At 35.9% G+C, this 25929-nt stretch overlaps 1 protein-coding gene across 2 annotated transcripts in view; it reads left to right on the plus strand.

Moving 5' to 3' along the window:
* Nucleotides 1–1608: 1608 nt before the first annotated feature.
* NCKAP1 (NCK associated protein 1) overlaps nucleotides 1609–25929 on the plus strand; it is a 98450-nt gene continuing 74129 nt past the window's right edge. For both annotated transcript variants that reach the window (XM_045559792.1, XM_045559793.1), the window contains exons 1-2: nucleotides 1609–2072; nucleotides 17968–18078. In XM_045559792.1, coding sequence (XP_045415748.1) covers nucleotides 1965–2072; nucleotides 17968–18078 — 219 coding nt within the window. In that variant the 5' untranslated portion in view covers nucleotides 1609–1964. The remainder of the gene's footprint in view (nucleotides 2073–17967; nucleotides 18079–25929) is intronic.

Here is a 25929-nt window from a genome sequence, read left to right on the forward strand (position 1 = left end):
GGGAGGATCCCTTGGGCTCAGGAGTTCGAGACCACCCTGAGCATGAACGAGACCCATCTCTACTAAAAAAATAGGAAAATTAGCCAGCGTCCTGTTGCGCGCCTTTGTTCCCAGCCACCAGGGAGGCTGAGAGGCATGAGGATCCCTGGAGTCCAGGAGTTTGAGGTTGCAGTGAGCCCAGGCGACTCAAAAACACAAAAAACAAAAACAAAAACCTCGGGCCTCAGGCTCCATACCCTTGTCTCCTCTAAACGTAAAATGTTAACTCTCAGGTTGGAATGTAACCACATATTAATAAATAAAACCCTGCAACCAGTTAATGACTAATAATAACTCAACAGGTGATCTCTTTAAGGTGTTTGTATTTTTTAAAAGACTCTTTAGGTACAAAACATTCGTTCAAGGTGGTTCAGCTTTATGTATAGAATTTCAAACACCATGGCAGGTATGTTAGGACTTTTTTTCGGTGGGGCCAGGAATCTTTTAATGCCTCTAAATCAAGTCTATTCAATCCACTAACTCTCTCTTGTTAGGATATTAAAATGAATATTTTCGTTGGACTAGATATAGTAGCTTTAAAACATATTTTAAAAGCTATTTGTTACAATTTTTTTCATAAATTGTTTTCATCAATCCAATAACTTATAGAATGTCTTTTATTGAAGGTGGCAGAGCATTTTCTCATTGACTTAAAAATGAATAAATATAAAACGTTAACACATCGAAGGAAGGTAACCCCCCAAATATCAAAGCGACCTGAATCCTCTTAGCTGAAATTTCTCACCCCAGCCAATTAGGTAAGTCCTTCTTTAGTTCACTTTTGGAACCATGTCTAATATATCTGACCAGAGGGAGTAGCCTCAGAGTGTGGCTGAGAAGAAATTGATCAGAAAGAAAAAGAGAGAGATATGAAAAGTAGAATGTTTCCAAGAAAGAGTGGGATTTAGGGTGGAGGCTGGAAAAAACTGGGAGCGTTCATTTAGTTTTTGCTTCCCCCACGCCAGGGCCTGTTGGCGTTTCCTCCGGATGGGTGCTCCTAGTCGACAAATTTCAGATGCCGATTTTCTCAGGAACAGGAGTTGCCCTCACTTCACTTCCGACCTCCTCGCTCACAAACTGGCTTGAGGCGGGAGCGTAAGGCTGGGCCGGGGAGGCCGGGGGAGGCGAAGCCGCCTCGCTGGGCGCAGCATCTGCCGCGTTCTGTCGGGAGCGTCTGTCAGGCAGGGGGAGGGAAAAGCGCTCGGAGCCACCAGCCCACTCTTAGGCGAAACCCTCCTGAAAAACGTCCCGCCCCTCCGCCCCCCAGTGTTTCGGCTGGTTTCTTTAGGGGACTGGTGGGAAAGGCAACTTTTGGGAACTTGAAGGAGAGAGGTGTGGGGCGAGGGGGGACCAGCAGAGACGCGACCCTACTCGGTCCTCGCCTAGGACTCCCATCCCCATCAGGCGCAGGGGGCGGTCCGGGCCAGGGCAGGGTCCCGAGCTGCTGCGGCGGCCCAGAGGCCGGGCGGGGCGGGCGAGGGCCCGCAGGCCGCAGTTCCCCGTCCGGCCTTGCGGGGGCGCCGGCGCGGCCGATCAGGTGACCGAGCGCCAGTCCGGGGCTGCGGGAAGCGGCCTCGTTCTCAGCAGCCTGAGACGCCGCCGCCGCCGCCACACCTAGTGGAGGAGCCGGGGAAGGCGGCTCATTGGGGGCTGGGGCGGAGAGCGCCGGGAGTGGGGGCGGAAGGGCGGCGGGCGGAAGGCAGAAAGCTGCCGGGACGCGGGCTGCTGCGGGGGAAGGGGCCCCTAGGCGTCCGCCGCGGCTCGCTCTGTCGCCGGCGCGGGATTGGGGCGCGAGGGCCATGGGCGCGCTGCCCTGAGGCGGGGGTCGCGGGCGGGAGGGGAAGAGGCCCGAGAGAGGTTGCTGCGGAGGCCGCGGGCCGGTGACTGGGCGCGGGGCGGCCGGCGGCGGCGGCGGCACCACCACCATGTCGCGCTCCGTGCTGCAGCCCAGTCAGCAGAAGCTGGCGGAGAAGCTCACCATCCTGAACGACCGGGGCGTCGGCATGCTCACCCGCCTCTACAACATCAAGAAGGTGCGCGCGGGCCGGCGAGGCCGCGGCGGGGGCGGGGGCGGGCGGGCCCAGGGGGTATGGAGGGCACGGGAGGCCCGGAGGGTGGGGGCGGCGGGCGGCGCCGCTTCGGGCCCGGTCCGGGGTCGCCAGGATGCGCCGCGGCCTAACGCGGAGTCCCGGGCGCCTCCTCGGGTGGTTGGCCGGCCGGCCCAAGGCAGAGAAGCCATTTCCCGGCTCCCGGCGGCGGGATCGGGCGCCGGGCCCCGCACGGGTGAGGGTGAGGGGCGCCGCCGCCGCCGCCCCCTCCTCGGCGCCGCTGCCCTCGGGACGGGGGTCCGTAGGCCAGGGAGGGTGGTGGGTGGCGAAATTCCAAGGGGGGTAGGAAAACTTGGGTGGTCCGTAACTGAGATTGAATAGGGCTCCGGTGGAGATGGCAGCAGTGAACAGGGATTACACCCCAACATCTCAATTTTTTGGTGTGTAAGTGTGGTAATGTGGGAAAGGAAGGGCTAGGCGAATGAACCCCAGATCACTTTGCCACTTTATTTTAGATTTGCTAAATAGAAAGCCATTTGAGAGCGTGTTGACGATTTGGGATTATTTCATTTTGAAGGTGGGAAGGAGGGGGAAGTGAGGGTGGAACCAATTTTCTGAAATACTTTTAGGCTGTGAGTCACTAGAACAGGAATAACAACCTTCTCTCTCTTCCCTCTTTACTCCTCCTCATCTGAGTTTTTCCAACCCTATGTGATAGTACCAAAACGCCATTTCTTGTTTTTCCAACCCTATGTGATAGTACCAAAACACCGTTTCTTAAAGTTCGGTGTCAGTACAAAATAAAGATTAAATATGCTGCTGTTGCTGCTGATTTATAGAATAGTCTGATATTTTGAGTAGCTATAGTTTATAGGCCCATTGTAAAGCTTTACATCAGATTAAGGAGTGGAAGACTACACTGGAAGTTGAGAAAGGTTGATGTAAAGATAGAACAAATATTACATTTATTTATCTTGGGAGAAAATAAAAGCCCTTTGGTTTTAAGATAAGGTTGGCAAGTTTTAAAGAATTTGATAAAGAATATTAAAAGGATTTTTTTTGTCTAATCAAATGAGGTTTGATGTCATATGTTTGTAATTTTTTTGTTGGCTTTCTAATATATCATGGATATTACCTTTTAGTTTAATCAGAGCAGTACATTGTGGGTTGTGAGTTAGGGCTGCTGAAGAAAGATTATTTTTTTGAAATTCATATCAAGGGGTTCAACTATAAAATTGATTTTTTTCCTACAATTTGATGTAGACACTGTAATTCTAAGCAGATGACTGTCCTGGCTTAATAATGATAAATTTTGGGTAAGGACAACTATGTTCCTCTGGCACTGATTGCAAGGATTTATTGACTTTAAACCCACTGTAATTGGGGAAAGTAAGTGCAACATGCCTATCCAGTTTGTTACATTTTATGTGGCAGGAGCTAAATGTCATTACAAAGAAACGCTCTGCATTTATAACCAACCAAAGGAGCCTTAGTTATAAATTTATGTAGGTTAGGAATAATTTAATTTTAAATGGTAGTACTTACAGGTTGTATTGACCTGAACTTTTTGGTGAGATTATGCTCCTTAAAAAACTTGGAAATTGGTTCTCATATGAACTTTGTCCAAAAAACGAGCAAGTCAGACATTACTAAAAAGTTACTAGACCTGTGGTATTGTGGTTAAAGGAAATGGTTATGATGGTTTCCAGAAGAGGAAGTGAGAGTAACATCAAAAGTGATTTGGGTATTTGGGCAAAATACCATTTTTTAAGCATTCATTAAACATTTTTATAGTATAGATGCAATCAAACTTTTTAATAGTTCACTTTCATAAATAAGATTAAGTGAAATTCTAAGCATTTGAACTCTTTTAAGTCCAGTTCATTGCCTTTTCGCAAAAGCACTATTTTTTCACTTCCTGTTTTGGGAAACTTCAGGCTCTTGTATTACTGAGCTAGTGAAATTTAAAATGAATTGAATGTAATCATTTTATAATCCATGTCAAAAATTTTGAGTATTGAAATGTTATATTTCAGGACTTGCACGTATTTATAGTTTCTTGAGAAATATATGGCCTACCTTGCCTGATTGTGAGATCAGAGACAGTGTAATTTATTTTTTCAACTACTAGTATTTAGGCCTTACCTGGTACATGAGGCCTTTGGTTAGGCCGTGTTGAAATGAATGAATTTTCTTCTCTTTTTCTGTGTGTGTGTGTGTGTTGCTCTGGTTTTAGTAATAGCTTTGGTTTGCTCCTTGTGTGTAATTTTACCTATAAATGAATCAGATTTTGGATCTTTCAGCCTATAGAATTGTTTGTAAGACTGGTATATCTTCCCAGCTGGATAGGGATTGAAACATTTGTTCAAATGTCTTGCCAAAGAAGTGAGTAAGATCTGTTCACCATGTGTTTATAAGGTTCATGCTGTCTGCATTCTTACTGCATTGTAAACCACATAATCTTTTCAATCTCAATCTCTCTAGTCCTCAAAAAAACCTTCCACCTCATAATATATCTCTGCCAATCAGTTATCACATTTTTATTAATGCATGTGTGTATTAGGTTGTCTACCAGGTCTTATTACTCTGCTCTATTTCAATTGGAAGTATACAGTAGAAATGATATTTTAGTGAGCAGATGCAATGCAAAATACTTTAATGATCTAAGTAAAATAAGTTACAGTCAGTAGTATGCTTTCATACTTACTAGGGGGCTGTAACATTGTTAACTGAAAAATGTTTTCTTTTGTTTTTAAAAACATTTCATTAGTCAAAAAGTTTTTGAGATCTTACTATCTACAGGTTGTGGGAATTTTAGGGAACTTGTAGTTTAATTAAGGATGTAAGAACACATGAAAGGATTTTAGGGAAAAGACATGAAGGTGATAGGAAGTTTTACATTTAAATTTTTTGTTCTTTAATTCCTTAACGTTTTAATTTTTATTAAAAATATATATCCACCCTTTTCCAGACCTAATAATACATAATGCCACTGACTTATGTAGAGATTTTTTAAATTTTTAGGTTACTTTTATATTTGTTTTGTTTGTTTGTCTTTTGTTTCAGTCAGTATCTCTATTGCCCAGGCTAGAGTGCAGTGGTATCATAGATAGCTCACTGCAACCTCAAACTCCTGGGCTCAAGTGATCCTCCTGCCTCAGTCGTAGCTGGGCTGCAGACATGTGCCACTATGCCCAAGTAATTTTTAAATTTTTTTTAGAAACGGGGTCTCTCTATGTTGCCCAGGCTGGTATATGTGTTGTTATAGCGTGGCAAGTTGTGTGGTGGTGGGAATAAGAGCACTGGCCCAGAAGTTAGGATGACTTGCATTCCAATCTTCATTCTGTCACTGAGAGTCCTGTAACATTGCGTAGGTGATTTGACTTCCCTGAGTTTCACTTTTCTTCTTCTGTAAAATGAGGAAAATTAACTGTAAAGGGAACATTAAAGTCTATTCCAGCTCTGATTATATTTTAAGTTTGTCATGAAGGTAGGGTAGAAGTTATGGTCCATTTTAAACAGTAAATGAGTTCAGTTTAGCTTAGTTTTCTGTAAAATAGGGAGGGTAATGCGTGCTCTGTCTACTTCACAGGATTGTTGGGGAAGATGAAAGGATGGTAATATGTGAAAATAGTTTAAAACTTCTATGACCATAAGCTAATATTTATTTAGGAGTCTGAGCACCTTTTGAGGGCAACATTTACTTTTCTGAAATTTTACTGCTGTTCAACAAACCTCTCAAATCCCAAAAAAACATTTTGCTGAGTTAAAAAAATCTGGGGGGGGGGGGTCATTTACTCTTTTTTTCTTTCTCCTTTCTTTTCCATACCATTACCAACATGAGATTAATTTCTGTATTAAAAAGATCTCAATACTTGCATATTTCCCCTCTTGTTAAATTATTGCCTCAACTGTAAAGGACGAAAAAGGAGTAAAAACCCACTCCCCTATTGCAGATTTTTTTCAGTGGAGTATTTTTGGGGTTGAAATATACTTTTACTTTTTAAAAAATTTTTGATTAAAGGAATGCAGTTCTTTTCTCAACCTGTTACTTTGTATACTTACATTTTAAGAAAATTAAAGGAATGGACATATTTAGCTAGCCATGTTCAGTATCTTAAAAATGAGGAGACCAAGATGAAAAAATATGTCAATGTGAAAAATTCTTGTCCTTTCTGGTTAGTGTGTTTAAGAATCTAACTCATATTCTTCTTTGATAATTTGCTAGCAGTGTTAGCACGAAGTAAAATTCCAACAATAATTTTGGGTCAGGGTCAGTGAATGTGCATATTATATGTTACTAAAACAACAATTTCATCCTTTCAAACCTTCTAAACCAATTGTCTAATAATAATTGTACATAATAACAGTAATGCTGGCTGTCATTTGAGACTTTAGTATATGCTAAGTGTTTTGTAATTTTTTCTTTTATTTATCTTAGACTTATGATGTAGATAACCTATTTTATAGATAAATGAATTTTGGAGAGGTTAAGTAATTTGTCCAATTTACTTTTTTTTCAAAGTAAAAATTTGTATTGGCCCCTTCTTTTCTTGAGCCCAGAGTCTGGTCTCTTAGCTTAATTATTTTTGTCGTGAGATTTACAATCTTCAGTGAAATTTTTGTGATAGAGATTTCTTCTGAAACCTGCTTGTGGAAGATGTAATTCAGTTGCAGCCACACAATAACTTTAAAAAAATAAGCAATTACATTACAGAAATAATTTCACTTTTTACTGTAGAGTACTTACAAAATTTGTATGAAAAGACCATTCTGATCATGTTATACCAGAGTGATTATTAATGGAAACTTCTGTTTGGCTTTGTAATGTATTAAAATGAGAAATAATTTAGAATTAGGAATTGAAAAATTCAATTCAAACTTTTTTTGGGGAAATATATTTTGTATTTACTTTTCATGTTAAGTGTATGTTTCCTTTATGATTATTTTTAAAATTTAGTCCCTGACACATTTTAAAATGTACATGCTGAAAATACTAACCATATAAGTAATACTAAAGAAAATAAACAGGAAATTTTGCTTAAACTGAGGGAAGGAGTATATAGTTGGACAATGTGGGGGGTGAAGGGCGCCAACCCCCAACACCATTGAAAATCCGTGTTTAACTTTTGACTTCCCGAAAACTCAAGTACTAATAGCCTACTGTTGACCAGAATCCTTACTGTTAACATAAACAATTGATACACATATTTTGTATGTGTATTGTGTACTGTATTTTTACAATAAAAAAAGCTAGAGAAAAGAAAATGTTACCAAGAAAATCATGAGGAAGAGAAAATATATTTACTATTCATTAAGTGAAAGTGGATCATCATAAAGGTCTTCATCCTGTCCTTTTCATGTTGAGTGGGCTGAGAAGGAAGAGGAGTCAGTCTTGCAGTCTTGGGGGTGGCAGAGGTGGAAGGAAATCCATGTGTAACTGGACCCACACAGTTCAACCCTGTGTTTTTCAAGGGTCAACCATGTATAAAACAGAAAGGTAGGTGTGAACTAGAAGAAATAATGAAATAGCATTTATGTTCCTTAATTTTAAAAGAACATGCAATCAGCTCATCACTTGAAGATATTTTGTTTTTAATTTTGAAATTTCAGATATCCTTTTTTCATTTTATATTTTTTTTAAAGTCAAATGTTTACATTTTTACATTGAAAAACCCTGTAACATGATGATAAGAAATGCAGTTAAGAAAGCATGACCAGTAAGTTTGTTTCTTTCTCTGCTTAGACTTTATAAAATTAGTACTACTCCATTCTGTTCCTAAGATGTGTTTTTCTACTATTTTTAATATTGCATTTATTAGTAAATGTGGTAAAATGCTCTTAATTTTGATCCCATTAGGAATTTGCAGTATTGTTGTTAAACTTTGGTAAATTGTTTATCTGACAATGATGAGAACATCTCCCAATTAATCATTTCTTCAAATAGTATTGTACTGGAGTGTTTTACTTAAATAAGGTAAAAAACTTCATAACCTTTTGGATTGTTAGATTGTGATTAGGGTTATATATGTGCCAGTTTCAAAGGAATTTCTTGTTTTAAGTGAAAAAACCTGAACTGGAAAATATTTCCTAATTGCATAGTTGATTACTGTAAATACTTGACAGTAATAAAACTGCATCTTTAAAACTGTTTTATAAGCCATGAGCTATTCTTTCTCTAATATTCAGGTTTTCCTTTTTTTTTTTTAATAGAGACAGGGTTTTGCTCTGTCGCAGGCTGGAGTGTAGTAGCATGATCATAGCTCACTGCAACTTCTAATTCCTGGGCTTGAGAAATCCTCCCGCCTCAGCCTGCCAAAGTGCTGAGTTTACAGGTGTGAGCCACTGTGCCCCACCTAGTTTTCCTTTTCATTTATTCATTTACTCTTCATATATTAAGTGTCTTCCTGGCCTTGGTGAAATGGAGGTAAATTAAAATAAAGTGCCCATTGCCAAGAAAAGATTCCAGTCTGGGAGAGATGGGAAGGAGGGATAGTGACATTTGTGCTTGGTTTTGAAGTATGAATAGGAGCCTCCGCCAGGCATTGACAAGGACTAGCCAGTTCAGATTCCAGAACTTTTTTTCAGTAGAATATACATGCAGTCCTCAGCTTACAGTGGTTCGACTTAAGGATTTTTCAACTTCATGTTGGTACAAAAGCTATCGCATTCGGTAGAAAGCAATATAATACTGTTTTGTGATGCTGGGGGTTAAATAACCAATACTCCATAGTGTACTGTGTTGCCAGGTAATTTTGCACAACTGTAGGGTAATGTAAGTGTTTTAAGGTAGGCTAGGCTAAGCTATGATGTTCAATAGGTTAGGTGTATTAAATGCATTTCAACATGGTATGTTTTCAACTTAAGATGGGTTCATCAGGATGTAAAACCTTTGTAAGTTAAGGAGTATCTGTGTAAAGATACAAAATACAGTCATGCACCTCATAACTTGATAAACAATTTACCTCATATACATATTGTTACTATACTTTTTCTGTTTCGATACGTAAATACTTAATGTGTTATAATTGCTTACAATTTTCAGTACAGTAACATGCAGTACAGGTTTGTAGCCTAGAAACAACAGGCTATACCATGTAGGCTAGATGTGTAGTAGACTATGCCATCTAGGTTTGTGTGAGTACATTATATGATGTTCCCACAACAATTAAATCACCTAATGGCACATTTCTCAGAACTCCATCGTTAAGTGATGCGTGACTGTATATGAGTATAAAATACTCTAGTAATGTTCTTCTTACAGGCAAACAACCTCTAAACTTTTCTATACTTATTTTCTAAACTACTTTCATATTTATAGGATATTCTGTGAGTTGAGAGACCTGGATAAAGCTCTGATGCTAGTTTTTTTTTCCCTCTTTGGACAAGTTGTTAATATGTAACGTTTCTGGGCTCTAGTTTAAATAAGGTGAGGAGATAAGCGGTTCCTAGCCTGGGATACACAATAGAATCATCTCAGAAGGTTTTTAAAAATTTCATACATCTGGAAAATGTGTGAAAATTTCATACCTGAATCTACTGAATCAGAAAAACTCTAAGTAGTTCTTTTGCTAAGAACTACTGAAATAAGTAAAATATAAATTCTCAGTACTTCTAATTTCTTAATCTAATAATTATTCATTGTAGTGATTTAATTTTATTGTCTGGGTTATAACTAAATTTCTGGGAGTCTGCACTTTGGCTCTCTATTAGCAAAACCAACTCCATGGTACTTACTTGCTTTCAGCTTCTGTTATGCTCCAAGCTATATTTTTTGGTTTTGTAAGTCATGCTAGTCTTGTTGATTCTAACTCTTGTAAACGTAAATAGGTATTCCAGTCCTCCCACATTTGTAGAATACTTCTTTATTAGCTTCATAGGTTAATAAGAGAATTAAGTGAGTTAATACATATGAAGTATTAGTATAGTGCCTGGTACAAGGGTAAGAAGTAAATGTTGGGTGCTGTTCTTAGTTTTATTTCTGGGGCTTGGAACATAGAGGACAATTAATAAATGCTTTTTTTTCCTCTGCTAAATCAAGCTTAAGACCATCTTTCAGAAACTATTCTGTTTTACTGCCTTATATTATAGTTTGATATACTCTCACTGCTAATATTTCAGAAGTATGTTCTATAGTAGTCCTTTAAAGAACAATTTCCTCTTAACAGCAAAAGTGTGACAATATATGATGCTTTAATATAACACCTCTCTTTCATAAACTGAGATGATCCTGTGTATTGGAAGCTGAAAAATTTTTCAGGGTAACAGTGACATATACATCTTCTTGTGAATTGAATCCTCATTTGAATCACTAAAATTTATAGTAAAGAATTTTATTTTATTTTTATTTCAGCTTATTATGGGGGTACAAAAGTTTAGGTTATGTATATTGCCCATGCTCCCCCCCCAGTCAGAGCTTCAAGCGTGTCCATTCACCAGATATAATAAAGAATTTTGAAGTATATAATGAGTTGAAGTTTTTCTGAGTTCATGAATTTCCAAAAACTAGAGAATAACCATAATTTCCGTATCTTTAGATCTATTATTAGCTCCAATTAATAAAATAACATTAATTTGAAAGTATTTCTAATAATTTCATTGTACTTTGCTGTCAAGCCTCTTACTCCAAACTGTTAGCAGTTGATTGCTTTTTTTTTTTTTTTTTTTTAACCTACCCAAGCTCAAGGGGAAGTGCTGATTTAAAGCTGATTGGCCAAAATACAAGTGATACACAGGAGAAAAAAATAATTGGAAAATTAACTCCTGATACTAGAATTTAAGGCTTGTTTTGCTCTTGATAGGTTTTCCAGTTCTTACTAACAATTTTCATTATTTTAAAAATTGGAACGTAAAAGAATTATAGGTATAAATTGCTTTTATAGTCCATAATCTCAGATAATGTTTATTACCAGGTAATCTCAGGTACTTAATACTTCCTCTAAGTATTAATTTCAATTTGTTGAAAACTCAGGGGAGGCCAGGTGTGGTGGCTCATATTTGTAATCCTAGCACTTTGAGAGGCTGAGGCAGGAGGATTGCTTGAGGCCAAGAGTTTGGGACCAGCCTGGGCAACATGGCAAGACCCCATTTCTACATAAAATAGAAAAATTAGCCATGGTGGCATGCACCTATGGGTGGGTAGTTGAGGCAGAAGGATTGCTTGAGCCCAGGAGTTTGAGGTTGCAGTGACCTATGATGATGCCACTGCACTCTAGCCTGGGCAACAGAGTGAGACCCTGCCTCAAAAAAAAAAAAAAAAAAAGAAAGAAAGAAAACTCAGGATGAACATCATTCCTTTATGCCTTCAAGTTTGCAAAACCTGCTTTAAAAGCATTTCTAATAATTTCAGTATACTTTGCTATCAAGCTTCTTTAGCAGTGGATTGCTTTTTTTTTTTTAACTGACTAGTTACTGAGTCACTGTTAAATTCCTCTTTCTAGCATAAATTGATCACATTTTTATTTTCCTCCTCTTTGATGTGATTCAGGTGGGACTGGTTTCTGTTCCCTCACAAATAGCATTCTCACTCTGACTCCTGAGATTTTGTTCATTTTTTTCCATTTATTATATTAAAAAATAAGTAATCTTGTTCTTCAATATTTTGGCAAAGGAATGTGTTTTATGGCTGAGTTAGAGATGCACTTAAAAAATAAAACTGAAGCCAGGCCCCTAGTCTAAGCTACTGGGGAGGCTGAGGCAGGAGCATCGCTTGAGCCCAGGGGTTTGAATCCAGCCTAGCAACATAGCAAGACCCCGTCTCAAAAAAATGAAAAAATAAAACTGATTCAACTGATCATGGAGCTCCAGTGGTGTAGTCGGTTACTGTGCAGTACTTACTGTGACTGAACTGATTCTGCTTTCTACCTTGATAGTAGTTACTCTGTTAAAATTTTAAGCAGCTAAGGTATTGAAAGAGTGGAGCATGTTTTTATACATTATTTTGGGGGGGTGTATATGTAAAATTATTATTTTTTTAGAGAGGGTTGTCTCACTATGTTGTCTAGGGTGGATCCTCCTGCCTCAGCTCCTCAAGTAGTTGGGATTACAGGCATGTGCCACCATACCTGGCAAGGGCATGTATTTTTAGATAAGCTTTTCTAGTGTTTTGGAATCAGTTATGAGTTTGTATTTGTGTCCTGTTAGTTAGTAGTTATGAAACCATGAGCAAGTCACTTAATTTCTCTGAAGCTCCTTCTCTGTTGACTGTTGGTTTGGTAATAACATTATATTTAGGTCATTAATTATGACATGTCCAATTTTGAATCAAAGGTTTAGTTTATTATATCTCAAACAAGAAGCAATACAATTAATCAAAGTATGTGCCTAAACTATCAATACAGTTTTGCCACCTTAATGGCAGCTTGTTTATGCCAGCAGCAAAGAAGCCTGGAGAGTGAGTAGCAATCAAATCGTGAAAGGCATTTTCCACAGCTTATTGAGAATTAAATATTTTTCCTTGCAAGAAGTGGTTCAAAGTCTGAAGAAGTGGCAGTCAGTTGGTGCAAGGTCTGGTGAATACGGTGGATGACAAAAGAGTTTCCAAGTCCATCCTCTGTAGTTTGAGCAGCACTGTTTGTGCAACATGTGGTCAACGTGTCTTGCCAGAGGAGCATCCTCATCATTTCATCCAGTTCATTACAGTAGACATCCGCTGTAATTGACTAACCAGGTTTCATGAAGCTGTAGTGGCTAATAACACCACTGGACCACCAAACACACACCATTAGCTTTTTTTGATGAATATTTGGTTTTGGACTGTGTTTCGGTACTTCGTCTTTATCCAACCATTGTGCCGAACACTTGTGATTGTCGAAAAGAATCCATTTTTCATCACACATAACAATACAATGTAGAAATGGTTCACCTTTATGTCATTACAGCAAAAAAAGGCAAGCTTCAAGATGATTTTTCTTCTGATGCTTGTTTAATTCATGTGGTACCCATCTATCCAGCTTCCTTACTTGGCCGATTTGTTTCAAATGTTGTTGGAATAGTAATGTCAAACCTTGCTGCTAATTCATGTGTAGGTTGAGATGAATTCACTTTCACTACAGCTTTTAGCTCCTTATCCACATGATGGCCTCGGGTCAGCCACATGGCTTATTTTCAAGATTAAAATTGCTGGAACTGAACTTCTCAAACCATCGACGTACTGTGTGTTCATTAGCCACATCTTTCCTAAACACTTCTTTGATATTTTGAGCTGTCTAGGCAGCATTGGTTCCACGATGGAACTGATATTCCACAATGACACGAATTTTTTACTTATCCATGGTCTCATAAAAATTGCTTTTAAAAAAAAATTGAAAGATAATCACAAGTCAAACTGCGTTTGAAAGAATGAGGATGTACCTTCACAATAAAAATAAAACAAGTGTCAAAGTGAAATGTCAGAGATAGCAACTGTCAAACTTAGTATGTAAGGAAATCAGACATTTCATACTTAATAAACTAATATTTGTATTTTGTGAGAAAAAAGGACTTGGAGATACTGAATCAGCAGTTAATAATGACCTAGAATTGGTTTTACGGAAAAACTTAGTTGATAATTGGGAACTCAGTATGGATATTTATGTATATAGAAAAGTTTTATTTTAAAAAAGAGAAGATAACTATTTAGAACTTATTTACTAAGTACTTAAATGCCAGGCACCAAAATAAACACTTTATGTGTACTTTATCTTTTAAAAATCTTAATAGTATATCCTCTGCAGTAATAATATCCTCAGTTTATGGATTAGGTAACTGAGGCTTAACCAAGTTGCTTAAGGTTATATAGGCTATGATCCACTTGACTCAAGAGACAAGGTTTTTAATTATTATGTTTTAAGTATTTCTTTTAACACTGATAATTTTATCTGCCACATTAAATAGTCCTGACCTTTTTGAATTTAAAGATTGTAATTAAAATATTCATGGAGAATAAAGTTCTAAGAACTAGAAATTTAAGTGTATAAATATTTAAATTTCTTTAGATCTTCTAGAATTTGAAATTATAGTATTTTACCCATTATGAAAACATGCTGAGTGAAGATAAAGTAAAATATAAAGTATTGGGGGTGGTTTTTATTTTTTAAATTGTATTGTTCACATATAGTCTCCTTTCTGTCTAGTGAGATAGCCCTTTTAGTCAATTCTGTGAAGAAGATTTTTTTGGTAGGGCCATAAAATTTGGGGATTTAGATGTAAATTTGCATTATACACATCTCTTTTTTTCCTTTTTTTTTTTGTGGGGTGGAAAGGGGATAGAAGTGCTCAAAAGTCTGATTGAATTGGCAATTTGTTAAATCTTTTGATTTAGTCTTTGTGGCAAGCCTTTCTGAAAGGTATTAATCTAAAATATTTTGATATCTAACTATAGTAGTGTATATAGTTTTTTAAATTTGGTACTTCAAAGAGTGAAAATTTTAAGAATGAAGGATTAATTTTGGGTAATATTGTAACTGTAATAGAAGAGATATGGTTTCAAGCATACCAACAGCTGGCTGTGTTCTGAAAATGCAGGTTGTTTTCTCATGATTTCTTTGTCCTCAAAACGAAATTTTTTGAATTAGGGTGGGGAAGAAGATTAATCTTTATAAACTGAGATTTCTAATTAGTTGGGATTTAGCTATCCTGTTTTAGTATAGTAAGAAAACCTTCTTAACTGAATTATTAGATATGATTCTTTGCCAGGATGTATTTTACCTGACTGATAATTTTTAGTCATGTCATAGTTCATTTTTTTCTTGTACTTTTTCTTTGTTTCCTATTTCCCATACAAGTGCCTCTCTTATTACTAAGAAGCAAGTAAATCAAGTAAGTTAATCTCAGAAAAAAATAGAATGGGGCCCAGTATTCCTATATCTATGAACCTTGTATTTTTTATTGGCATTTTTTGAGTGCTCACAGCTTGCCAAATCTTGTAAATTCTACACACACACTCTCATGTAGTGAGCACAAAAACTTTTTAGGATAGCTTGTGATTATTAACTCCTGTTTAACACATGAAGAAACTGAGGCATAGAGAGGTAGAATCACTTGCTCATGGATACACAGCTGTTAAGTAATGGAGTGAAGATTTTAACATGGACAGCCTATCTTAAAACTCATGTTCTTAACTATTAGGCTAAACTTTTTCTATGAGTACAATTATAAGACATTTAGACTTAGAGTGAATAAAGAAAAATATGTGATTGAGAGAGGGAATTGTCATAACAAGGAAGTTGACACTAAATTGCTAGTTCTATATACTATGATAAAGGCTATTACTGCTGTGATTACTATTCATCTTAGACTTTTAGTTGGTAATTATTATCATTATTATAGCCATGATTAACAACAGCTAATATTTTTAGAGCACTTATGTGCTTGTCATTTTGCTAAGTGGTTTATATAGATTATCTATCTCCTAATCCTCATAATGACCCTCTGAGGTAAGTACTAATTTCCACATTTCATAGATGAAGAAATTTAGACTAGGAGATGTTATGTAATATATTCAAGATCATATGGCTAGTAAGATTGAAACCCAGCTACTTTTATTTCAGAATCTGTGTTTTTTACCTTTATGGCATACTGCCTCCCATTGGTTGTTTAGATAAGACTCACTGAATATTGTGGAGAAAGGTAAATCAATTCCAAGGAAACCAGATTGTATAGTCCTTTTTTCTTTCCTTGAAGTGAAAATTTTGTTTTCAGTTTAACAAGGAAAAGCTGCTTGTGTGTGTGTGTGTGTGTGTGTGTATGTGTATGTGACGCACACATACATTTCTTTAGTTGATTAAATTCTTACACAGTAAAATTTGTGATCATGGCAAATGGGTATGGTAGTCTCATATTTTTATTATTGATAGTCACTAATACTGTCAGAATAGATAGTGGAATTTTTAAAGAATTAGCATATGAAAGACAATACATATGATGAAAAGACTGAACATAATTTGGAATCACTGTAGGATTCTGTACTACCGCAGGCATGTTTATGGAATTTTATTTTCATTATGCCATTGATGTAAGGAAGTGCTACTCTAGCTGTTTCTGTTTGGGCAAATTCTTAGTTATGTGGTTCTTATATATATATATATTCGGGGGAAGAAGATAAATTGGAAGATTAATTTACAAGAAGTAATATTTTAAAGAAATGATAGTCTACTCCAAGGAAAAGTCAGGTATATTTTAATATTTATGATATTGAAATAGAATTTACGTAGTAGCCTTGTGTCAATGTGGTTAAAGATTGTAGTCTAAATTTCATAAATTAATTTTGTTTTTATCTAATTATGTTTGAGAATGAAGAAATTTCTTACTGCATTCCTGTTTCCATTTGGAAAATATAGGAATGTTTACATTGATTTTTATACTTTGGCATGGTAGGAAGACTTGCAAAATAGTTTGAATTTGAGCTGAAGTTAAAAAGTCATTCAATAATTATTTATTTTTATTCTCGGCTACCGTTTCTTTTTAAGGTATGTAAAATTTCACTGATGGTTTTGCTCCTGTTTTTATAGCTGCATGTAGTCTGTATTTTCCTTCTTTCTAGTATTATTTTAAGTCGGTTTAGAAAGAGCACCAAGAAACTGACATGGTTGTACACGTACACAGTAGTATTTAAATATATATGAATAGTATAAACTCTATAAATATATTGTATACTAAAATGCGCTACTTAGAATACCTTTAAAATTGTAGCACCATACAGTTCTAATCTTGTTTTGTTATTCATAGTCTGCAGTGCATAAATTTTCTACTGAAACGTATGTCATAGTTTGACAATCATTGTTTACACGTAATTTTCTCTCTTTTTATTACAATGCTTCCCCAGCAAGGACAAGTTTGGAAGGTTTGCAAAGCTTTTCACCTTCCCTCTGCCCGCTTGCCCGCTTTCAGATCAGTTTCATGTTTCATAACTTCTCTTTCTGCAATCCACAACATAGCCATAGTAAACAGTGGAAAAACATTAAATTGCAATACTGTATTTCCGCACACATGGCAGACAGATATAACTTTTCAAAGGACACATCCTTTTTAAAATGCAGTAAAAAGAAGTTAAATAGGAATGTTAAACAATTTTAGTAATTCCCTAAGAAATAACATCTCACTAGCAAGCAGTTAATTAAATGTCACATAATGAAACAGTGAACAGTATACAAGATTATATTCTGTGTTGCTAATAGTTTAGGTAAAAAGTTCTTTCTGATGATATACCTTACATTTGTATAGTGCTTTACAGTTTACTACAGAGAGTGCTGTACTGCTGATGTGGTCAAAATGTAAAGATTTCCATTTGTTTTGTGCTTATGAGATATAGAATAGATGTAGATTCATTGTTTGAAGTACTGCTGGTATGATGGCAAACAGTGTTGTAACTCAGATATTCAGAAGATCAGGCAGCACACTTTAGCACTAGACAGTTTTAGCAGCTTCCCGTTCTTTTAAACTAGGGCTCTTGTATTAAAATGTTTAAAGTGAATGAGGAAAACATTTTGGAAAAGACATTTAAACATAAGATTTTATTTTATAACACTTAAAAACAAGTCTAATACTCTACTGAATATTTTAATTCTGTAATAATTATTATTAGCTTCAGATGAATACAATCCTACCTCAAATCAAGAATTTTTTTTCTTTTTCTTTTTTTTTTAGGTTTGAGCTTTTTCCTTCACTGCTGTTCTGCGCTAACTGCTTTGAAACTTTCCATGCATTTTTTTCAGTAGAAGAACATCTCTGTACTGTCTCCCATTGCATATTTCAGCTGTGACAATCCCTGCACTTTGCCTATTCATTTTATCACCTGCTCACCAAACAATAAATATCTTTAATTTCTAATTGCAGATTTGCTATTCTTGATTTTAGAAGAAGGATGCATTTCACCTTTTTTTTTATTACTGTTGTTTTATAGGCATGTGGAGACCCCAAGGCAAAACCATCCTACCTTATTGACAAAAACCTGGAATCTGCTGTGAAATTCATAGTCAGGAAATTCCCTGCTGTAGAAACCCGTAACAACAATGTAAGTCATCTAAATTTTTGTATTACTTAATTTTGGCCATCTTTTGGGAAAGCAATGGTCAACATAGTGCTTGTATTAGCTCTAATTCTTTATATTTTGATATACAGATTATGTACATTGATTAGGGGTTTTAGAGACAATATTCTTCTCTGAAGAAAAAATAACTCAGCTACATTGCCATTTTATAGTCATTTTATTACAGAAAATATAAGGTCTTAATTTCTTGTACACTTACTCCCTTTCAAGTTGCAATAAAAGATAATACTCTTATTATCTTACTTATTATATACTTTTTATATATTCCATATATTTTTGTGACTACTTGGAGTGTTTTTGTAGTCATAAACTTAACTTCCTTTTGAAGTCAGTAAATGTCTTCGTAGAGCTTTTATTGTTTTTAGTAATTAGCTGTGTTTAGTTTTAAAATATATTTCTCTAGTATTTTGATTACTGTCAAAGCCATTTCTGAAAATTAAATAACATAAAAAGGTAATAGTGTTAGGATCTTTATTATCCCCATATTACTTTTCATGTGGGAAAGTTTTTTCTTAGTACATTGAAATATAGTCATATTTAGAGTTTTCCTGGTATGTTTACATTTCTTTGTAATAATAACTTCTATGAATAATTTTAGAAAATTAAAGTAATTTTTTGCCTTATGACCTTTTTAAAATATATGTTGTTGACTTGGAATCTTTCTGCATGTCGTTTCTTTTCAATTTTTTTCTTTGATATTTCCCTGTTACAATCCTTGCTGTCTCTTCGCTTTATGTACAAATTTAGTCTAGAAATTTCCCCTCACATATGATCTCTTGACTTTTGAGAAGCTCTGCTTAAAAGATATATTGTCATCTTTTTGTTTTCTCAAATCATGTTTGTTCTTTGAAGATTCATATTTAGGCTGTTGATACCACTTTTACTTGAAAACATTTTAATGTAGAAGGGAAATACTAGTCAGAATTAGTAAAAATAAGTAAAATGTTTTTTAAAGTATTTTTTTCTTAAAAAAAAGTCTGTATTTTCAGGGCATACAGATTAGAGGTCTTAGTTTCATAAAAGATTTGTGTTTTATAATTGATGTATTAAAGCATCATAGTTAGTTCCTGATTACGAAATAGATGATTCAAAGCTTGCACTTCTTAAGAACACTATTATTTGTGTTGAGAACTCTTTTTTAGTTGTTGACGTTAATTGACTAACTCATCTGAGATTATACACTCACTGGAAATGAGAGATTTTGTATGAAAATCTGTTTTATATTTTATTTTATATACACTTCTTTTTCTTATGGCTCATAATCTCCTGACATGAGCTCTTCTGAGAATCTTTGAAGTTTAATCTCTATATGTGTTTGTGTGTAAATTTGCATGTGAGAATAAGCATAGTTCCAGAATATTAGATCTTTTCATAGAAAATTAGCAAGACCTGGTTAAATATATCTTCACTGTTTCATAGCAGTAAAATTTTCTGGTAAAGGCCAATTAAGAATCTTTACTGTTCTTGATATGCTTGGCAAACTGATAATAATGCTGTTGTTTTTTGTTTTTAAATAGTTTTACTCCTCTTTTCAACTATTGAAACACAAAATCGATATTTTTAATAACAGCTTTGAGATATAATTCACATACCATAAAATTCACCCATTTAAAGTGTACAATTCAGTGGTTTTTAGTATATTCACAGAGTTGTGCATCCAATATCACAGTCAATTTTAGAACATTTTTATCACCTCTAAAAGAAACCCTGTGCCCATTAGCAGTCGCTTCTGATTTCCTGCCAACACCCCTGACTTAGGCAAACACTAATCTACTTTCTGTCTATATGCCTATTCTGAAGATTTCATATAAAATAAATCATATAATATTCTGTGACTGGCTTTTGTCATTTAGCATAATGTTTTCAAGGTATATCCAAGATGTAGCATGTATCAATACTTACATTTCTTTTTATTGACATGTAATATTCCATTGTATGAATATAATTTTGTATTTTATTTATCCATTCATGAGTTGATGGAGGTTTGGGTTGTTTCTGATTTTTTGGCTATCATGAATAATGCTACTATGAACATTTGTGTTAAGTTTTTCTGTGGATATATGTCTTCATTTCTCTTATATATATATATATATATATGTATGTATGTATACACACACACACACACACACACACACACACACACACACACACACACACCGCCCCCCCTAGGAGTAGGATTGCTGGGTCATGTGATAATTCTATGTTCAACCTATAAAATTAGTTGTATAATGTTGAAGTTATGACTGCTTGTAGCATTTGCTCTGATTGTTTTGCTTGCAAGGCACGAGTTTTGACATACAGCCTTCACAACTATTCTGTGTAATGCTATTCTGATGTTTTTCACCTGCTGAAGTACTGTGTACTGGCTATTTGTGATGTTTTGTGATAGTAGTTTTGATCTGGGCCTGCTTAAATTTTGGTGAGAGGTTCCTGGCCATCTTGGGTTAGGAAATGAGAACTGAGGAATTCAGTTTCATTATTTTTTTAACTCTATAGAATTAGTTAATAGAGGTTTAAAGACTGGAAAAGATAGTAGCATTGGGGGTTGGTAGGGGAGGTTGCAGATTTCTATTAAGTGTACTGTAGAAATGGTATTGATATCATGGTCTTTTTTTTTTTTCCTTCTTGTTCTTTGGGTCATTATATAAATATGTGATGCAGAGCATGCTTGCTTTATTTCAGAGATAGAGGTTAGTAGTATTTCTACTTTGATTCTTGTCTCACATGTACCACTTGTCCCCAATTTCAGAAAAAGCAGTTATAAAATGAGAGATCATTTCTGGTGAAAATTCAACAAAATATTTTTTGGAAGTTTCTAAAGTAGATTCTTACAAAAAGGCTAATGTTATTTTGCAACCAAAAATTGTTGATTTATTTGTTTCTTTAATAACTTCCCTTGCCCCCATACTTTTTAATCCCATTAGAAGCCTTGAGCACATAGCTATCTGGTATACAACAACGGAGGGCACAGCTGACAGCAGGATTGGTAAATAACATGACTTCAACAGTGATGATGTTGGACTCTGTTGAGTCATTTTTACTGTATTGTTCGGGCCCCCTGGTGTCTAGTTATAAACTTTTATGCTTCCAATTTTGGATTAGGGAAAATCTGGGACCAAGGAATGAGATTTCTTTTGCTTTGTTTTGTTTTGTTTTTTTTTTCAGTCTGTACTGTGATGTTGAACTAAATACCCATATGCTTCAAAGCAGGCTGATTAAATAAAATTCAAAATGAATAAAAGCCATGCCAGTTTTATACTCATAGCAGTCACTTATTGTCTAACATGTGCCAGGTTATATGTTTTAACGGATTTCCTCAATTTTAAATTAAGCAAAGCATTTCTGACCTGAGAGTATCTAATTTATCTATAATATGATAGCTTCTTACTATTTTGAAAGTATAACCATCAAATGGAATTTGTTTCTCATAGATTTCTTACAAGTGCATAGAGGGGAATCTGTTATTTTCACTGGATGAAGGAAACAGTAGAGACTCCTTTCTTATTTTATTAACAGGTAAAAATTATTTTGTCAAGGAAATTCTGAAAACAAGTGTTCAGGAATATGTTAAAACTTTTCTTATCTCTAAAATGGTAATGCCTGTCTTGAGGAGCAGTTCAATATTTCCTGAAGCACTTAGTACAGTGTGTGACAAGTTACTTCTGAAGATTGGAAGCTGTTATTAATATTACCTCTTTGACTTTTTAGTCTACTTCACTGGTTTTTCTTCTGGCTACCCTTTAAATTCAGGTATTTCTAAATGACATTTTTCCTCCTTGCAGTAAATTATGTATGAAGACATTTACTTCCTTAGCTTCAACTAAGTGAATATACCATCTGTTACCTTCTGTGCTCTAGATTTGAATTCCAGCTACTCTTTGTTTGGACAGCTCTACAATTAAACAGCAAAGTTTGTAACCAATATTGAACATGTGATTATCTTCCTCCATTTTGTTTCTCTTTTGTGTTCCCTCCCTTGAACCATCACCATCCACTTGATTAATTAAACTAGAACCTTCAGAATCCCCTTTGGCTTTTTTTTTTTTTTTTGAGACAGGATCTTGCTTTGTCACCCAGGCTGGAGTGCAGTAGTGCAATCATAGCTCACTGCAGCCTCAAACTCCTAGGCTCTAGCAATCCTGCCTCAGCCTCCTTAGTAGCTAGGACCATCACACCCAGCTAATTTTTGTTGTTTGTAGAGACAGGGTCTTGCTATTTTGCCCAGGCTGGTTGAACTCCTGGCTTCAAGCTATCCTTTCACCTGGCCTCCCAAAGTGCTGTGATTACAGGCATGAGCCACTGTGCTGGCCCTCGTTGACTTTTATAAAACATCAAGCTGCTCATTTAGGGCTTGTCAGTTTCACTACTATAATGTCATTTGAATTTATCCCCTTCAGATCTATGTGTCCTGCTGGAACAAATGCTGAGATAATTTAAGCATTGATTTTCATGCCTCCCAGTGGCTCCTCCTATTGCCCTCCCTCTCTCACTCTGGCCTCCACCAAGGGAAGCAGAACAAAACAAAAAACAATCTCTTTCTCTGTGATACCTCATATCTCTGTCTTCTTGAACCATGAACTCATCTTTAAATCCCTGTTGACTGGGATGTAGTAGGGGAACATGTAAGACTTTGGTATAAAAGGAATCGTGTTTCTGTAGGATACCATAACTGAGAGTTATGGCACTCTGCTTCATTATGAATAAATATATCTACATATAGATTCTAATGGAAATTTGAAGGAATATTTGGGCTTGACCAATTAGACATTGGCAAAATTTAAAGAATTTTAATACAATGAGAATTAACTGAAGTGTCAGTATTTTAAAAAGGTATCATCAGTATTCACTTGTTAATGTCTCTTCTACGTGTCAAAGTCTTTAATTCTATCGTGAATAAACAGAATAAATAAAAGAACCCCTTATTAGAAGATAGAGGTATATCTTTGATATATTTGGAAAGTAATTGAAATAGTTCAGATGCTGACAGGGAATTGCGTCAGCACTGATGACTTACCTAAACTGGCTTAAATTTTTTATTTTTACCAAAAGAACATAAATACATACATGGTAATGAATCAAATAGTCTGGAAGAATTTAGGGTGAAAAGTGAGTATCTTCTAGTCTACTCTTTCCCACCCAAGTGATATTCCTCAGAGGGAACTTCTGTTTTTAGTACTATTATAGGTTACTGCCAGAACTATAACAAATATGCTCATTCCCTTATGTCTTCATTTACCAACTTCAGACAGTGTCTGTTCTTTGCCACAAAAGAGGATTTAGGTCACTCAATTTCCTGCCCCTTAGGTACCTTTTCTTCTCTTCCCAGTGTTTGATAGTTTTTGTTAATATTTTTGTATCCTGGGTTACTTCCTTTTTACATAAATAATACACTTACAGTTCTCTATTTTTATATCTTCACCCTTGACTATTGTCCTTTTATTTGTATGATGTCAAATTTGTTAATGCTGCCTTTTGGTTGTGTAATTATACAGTGTTCTGGGATTGCATTATGTGTTGATTCTAAAAATTAAAAATTAGTAAAGACTTGATTGGTCAGTTTGCTTCATTTCCTTGTTACACTTTGGATTTTAAGGTGGGTAAAATATTTAGCATCAAAGTGAAATGTATTCTTCCTTCCTAAATTGTCAGTTCCTTAAACTTATTTTTATAAAAGTTTAATGTCTTTCATAAATTAGAGTTTTGTGCCTTTATGGTGTTCTTAAATTTATCCAGCCTAATAAGCATACCACCTTTGTGTAAATTTTTTTTTTTTTTTTCTGGAGCCCACTCTCCTCTAACCCTGTCTTCTAACTTTAGTCTGAATGGTTGTAACCTAAATACTATTGTCCTCAGTGTAATGGTTTTAACTGAGGTTTCACACTGAGTTTTCATGAGTTTGAAAATCCTCTAAAATTGAGTACAGAATTTGTGTATGAATGAATTTTCAGCTTTTTTCATATTCTCAAAGGTGGTTCTTATGCTCCCCAAACAAGTCTATGTTAAAAATACCATCCTTCCTATTCTCTTCATGTAACTACATGTGCTTTCAAAACATTTTTTTGTGAATCTTGTGCACTGTATATTTCAGTCATGCTAAATACGTTCATAACCTCTTCCACTCAAAAATACTTTCTGCTTTTCCTGGAAATGAGACTGCCAATAACATTATTCTGGGGTTTATAACATAGCCTCCAGGTAAATGCATTCCTGGCATCTGCAGTCATTTTTCTGTTTTCTTCAAATTTTCTAAAGTTATATCTTACCTCTAGTGACAGTTTTTCAGCTTTCTTTCAAACAATTGTTAGTCTCTTTGGCTGCAGTGGTGATTATGATGCCCTTCATAGTAGCAGAGGACATTATTAATACTTTATCATCTGTTGACCTTTAACTTTTGTTTCCTTGGTCATTTTTGGGGGGCCTTTAGCCACTTTTAGCCTTGTACCTTTTGAGTACCTTTAGCATGGGATCTTATCATTGTTTCTGCATGGCAAGTCCAGTACTGCCTTTTGTCAGATCAAAAGTTATTTGCCAAGATCCAAAATAAGAGACAGTGGAAGAAGCTACAATAGAGTAAATTAACAGATGTTGCAAAATACTTATTTTCCTTTGCTCTTCTTCCTAGTACTCATCTTGTTTTAAATATGAACATCAATGGTCTTTGGCCAAGAACATGCAGGATAGTATACTGTGTTCACATTATCTAGTGTAGGATATAATGTAGAACATGAGGAACATGTATTTAATTGCCTTTTTTTGCTAAGGAGTGTTTTATTTTTTGAGAGTTTGTGTATATGTTCATAGAACAAATAGCCCTATTTTGCCTCTGGGCTTTGTTTATGCTGTTTTTATGATCTGGAACATCTCTCTCATATTCTTTCATTAGGCCGACTTCTACTTGTCTTTCAGGTCTGTGCTTAGATGTCACTATTCAGAGATACTTTCCCTGACCCTTTCAAATTAGGTTAAGTGCTGCATATGTGTGTTTCCATAGTACTCTCCACTGGTCATTTATTTATTTAAATCATTTACTGAGTGCCTTCTGTGAGCCGGGTACTATTCTGGGAGAGGGGGAACCAGCAATGAACAAATAGTTGAAGTCTCTATTCTTATGGAGCTTATGTTCTGCTGAACAGAGGTAATAAATGAATAAGAATATAGTGCCAGGTAAAGAGTTCTAGGAAGAACAAAGCAGGGTAAATGATTAAAAGTGTAATGGTTAGGAGATGCCAATTTACTTAGGATGACCAAGGAAGACCTTACAAAGAAGGAGGCATTAGGGCAGAGGTGTGAAGATATGAAGAAATGAGTTTAGCCAGGGGTGGTGCATTCTGTGCTGAAGGAATAGCAGCTCCAAAGGGTGCATGCCTGGCATGTTTATGTAATAGGGAGGAGGCCATTAGGAATGTGATAGATGATTGAGGGGGACATGAGGTCAGAGTGGTTGTAAGGGATAGGCACATCATATAGGGCTTTCTAGGCCATAGTAAGGACCCCATGTGAGTTGAAATGCCATTGGAGGAGAGTAGCAGTGGAATGAAGTGATATGAATGTCATTACTATGGCTGCTGGGTTGAGAATAATCTGCAGGAGAATAAAGGTAAAAAGGAGACTAGTTATGAAATTTGCAGTCATTGAGATTGAGAGCTGATGGTGGCTTGGATGGTGGCTAGGGTGGTTGAGGTGAGAAATGTTCAGATTCTGAATATATTTTGAATACAGAGTCTACAGTATTTTTTGATAAATTCGGTGTGCGGTATATGAGACAATGAGAAATAAGACCTCAAGGTTTTTAGCTTGACCAAATCTCAGGTTTTA

This window comes from Lemur catta, chromosome 8, assembly GCF_020740605.2.
Source record: "Lemur catta isolate mLemCat1 chromosome 8, mLemCat1.pri, whole genome shotgun sequence".
NCBI classification, from domain to species: domain Eukaryota; kingdom Metazoa; phylum Chordata; class Mammalia; order Primates; family Lemuridae; genus Lemur; species Lemur catta.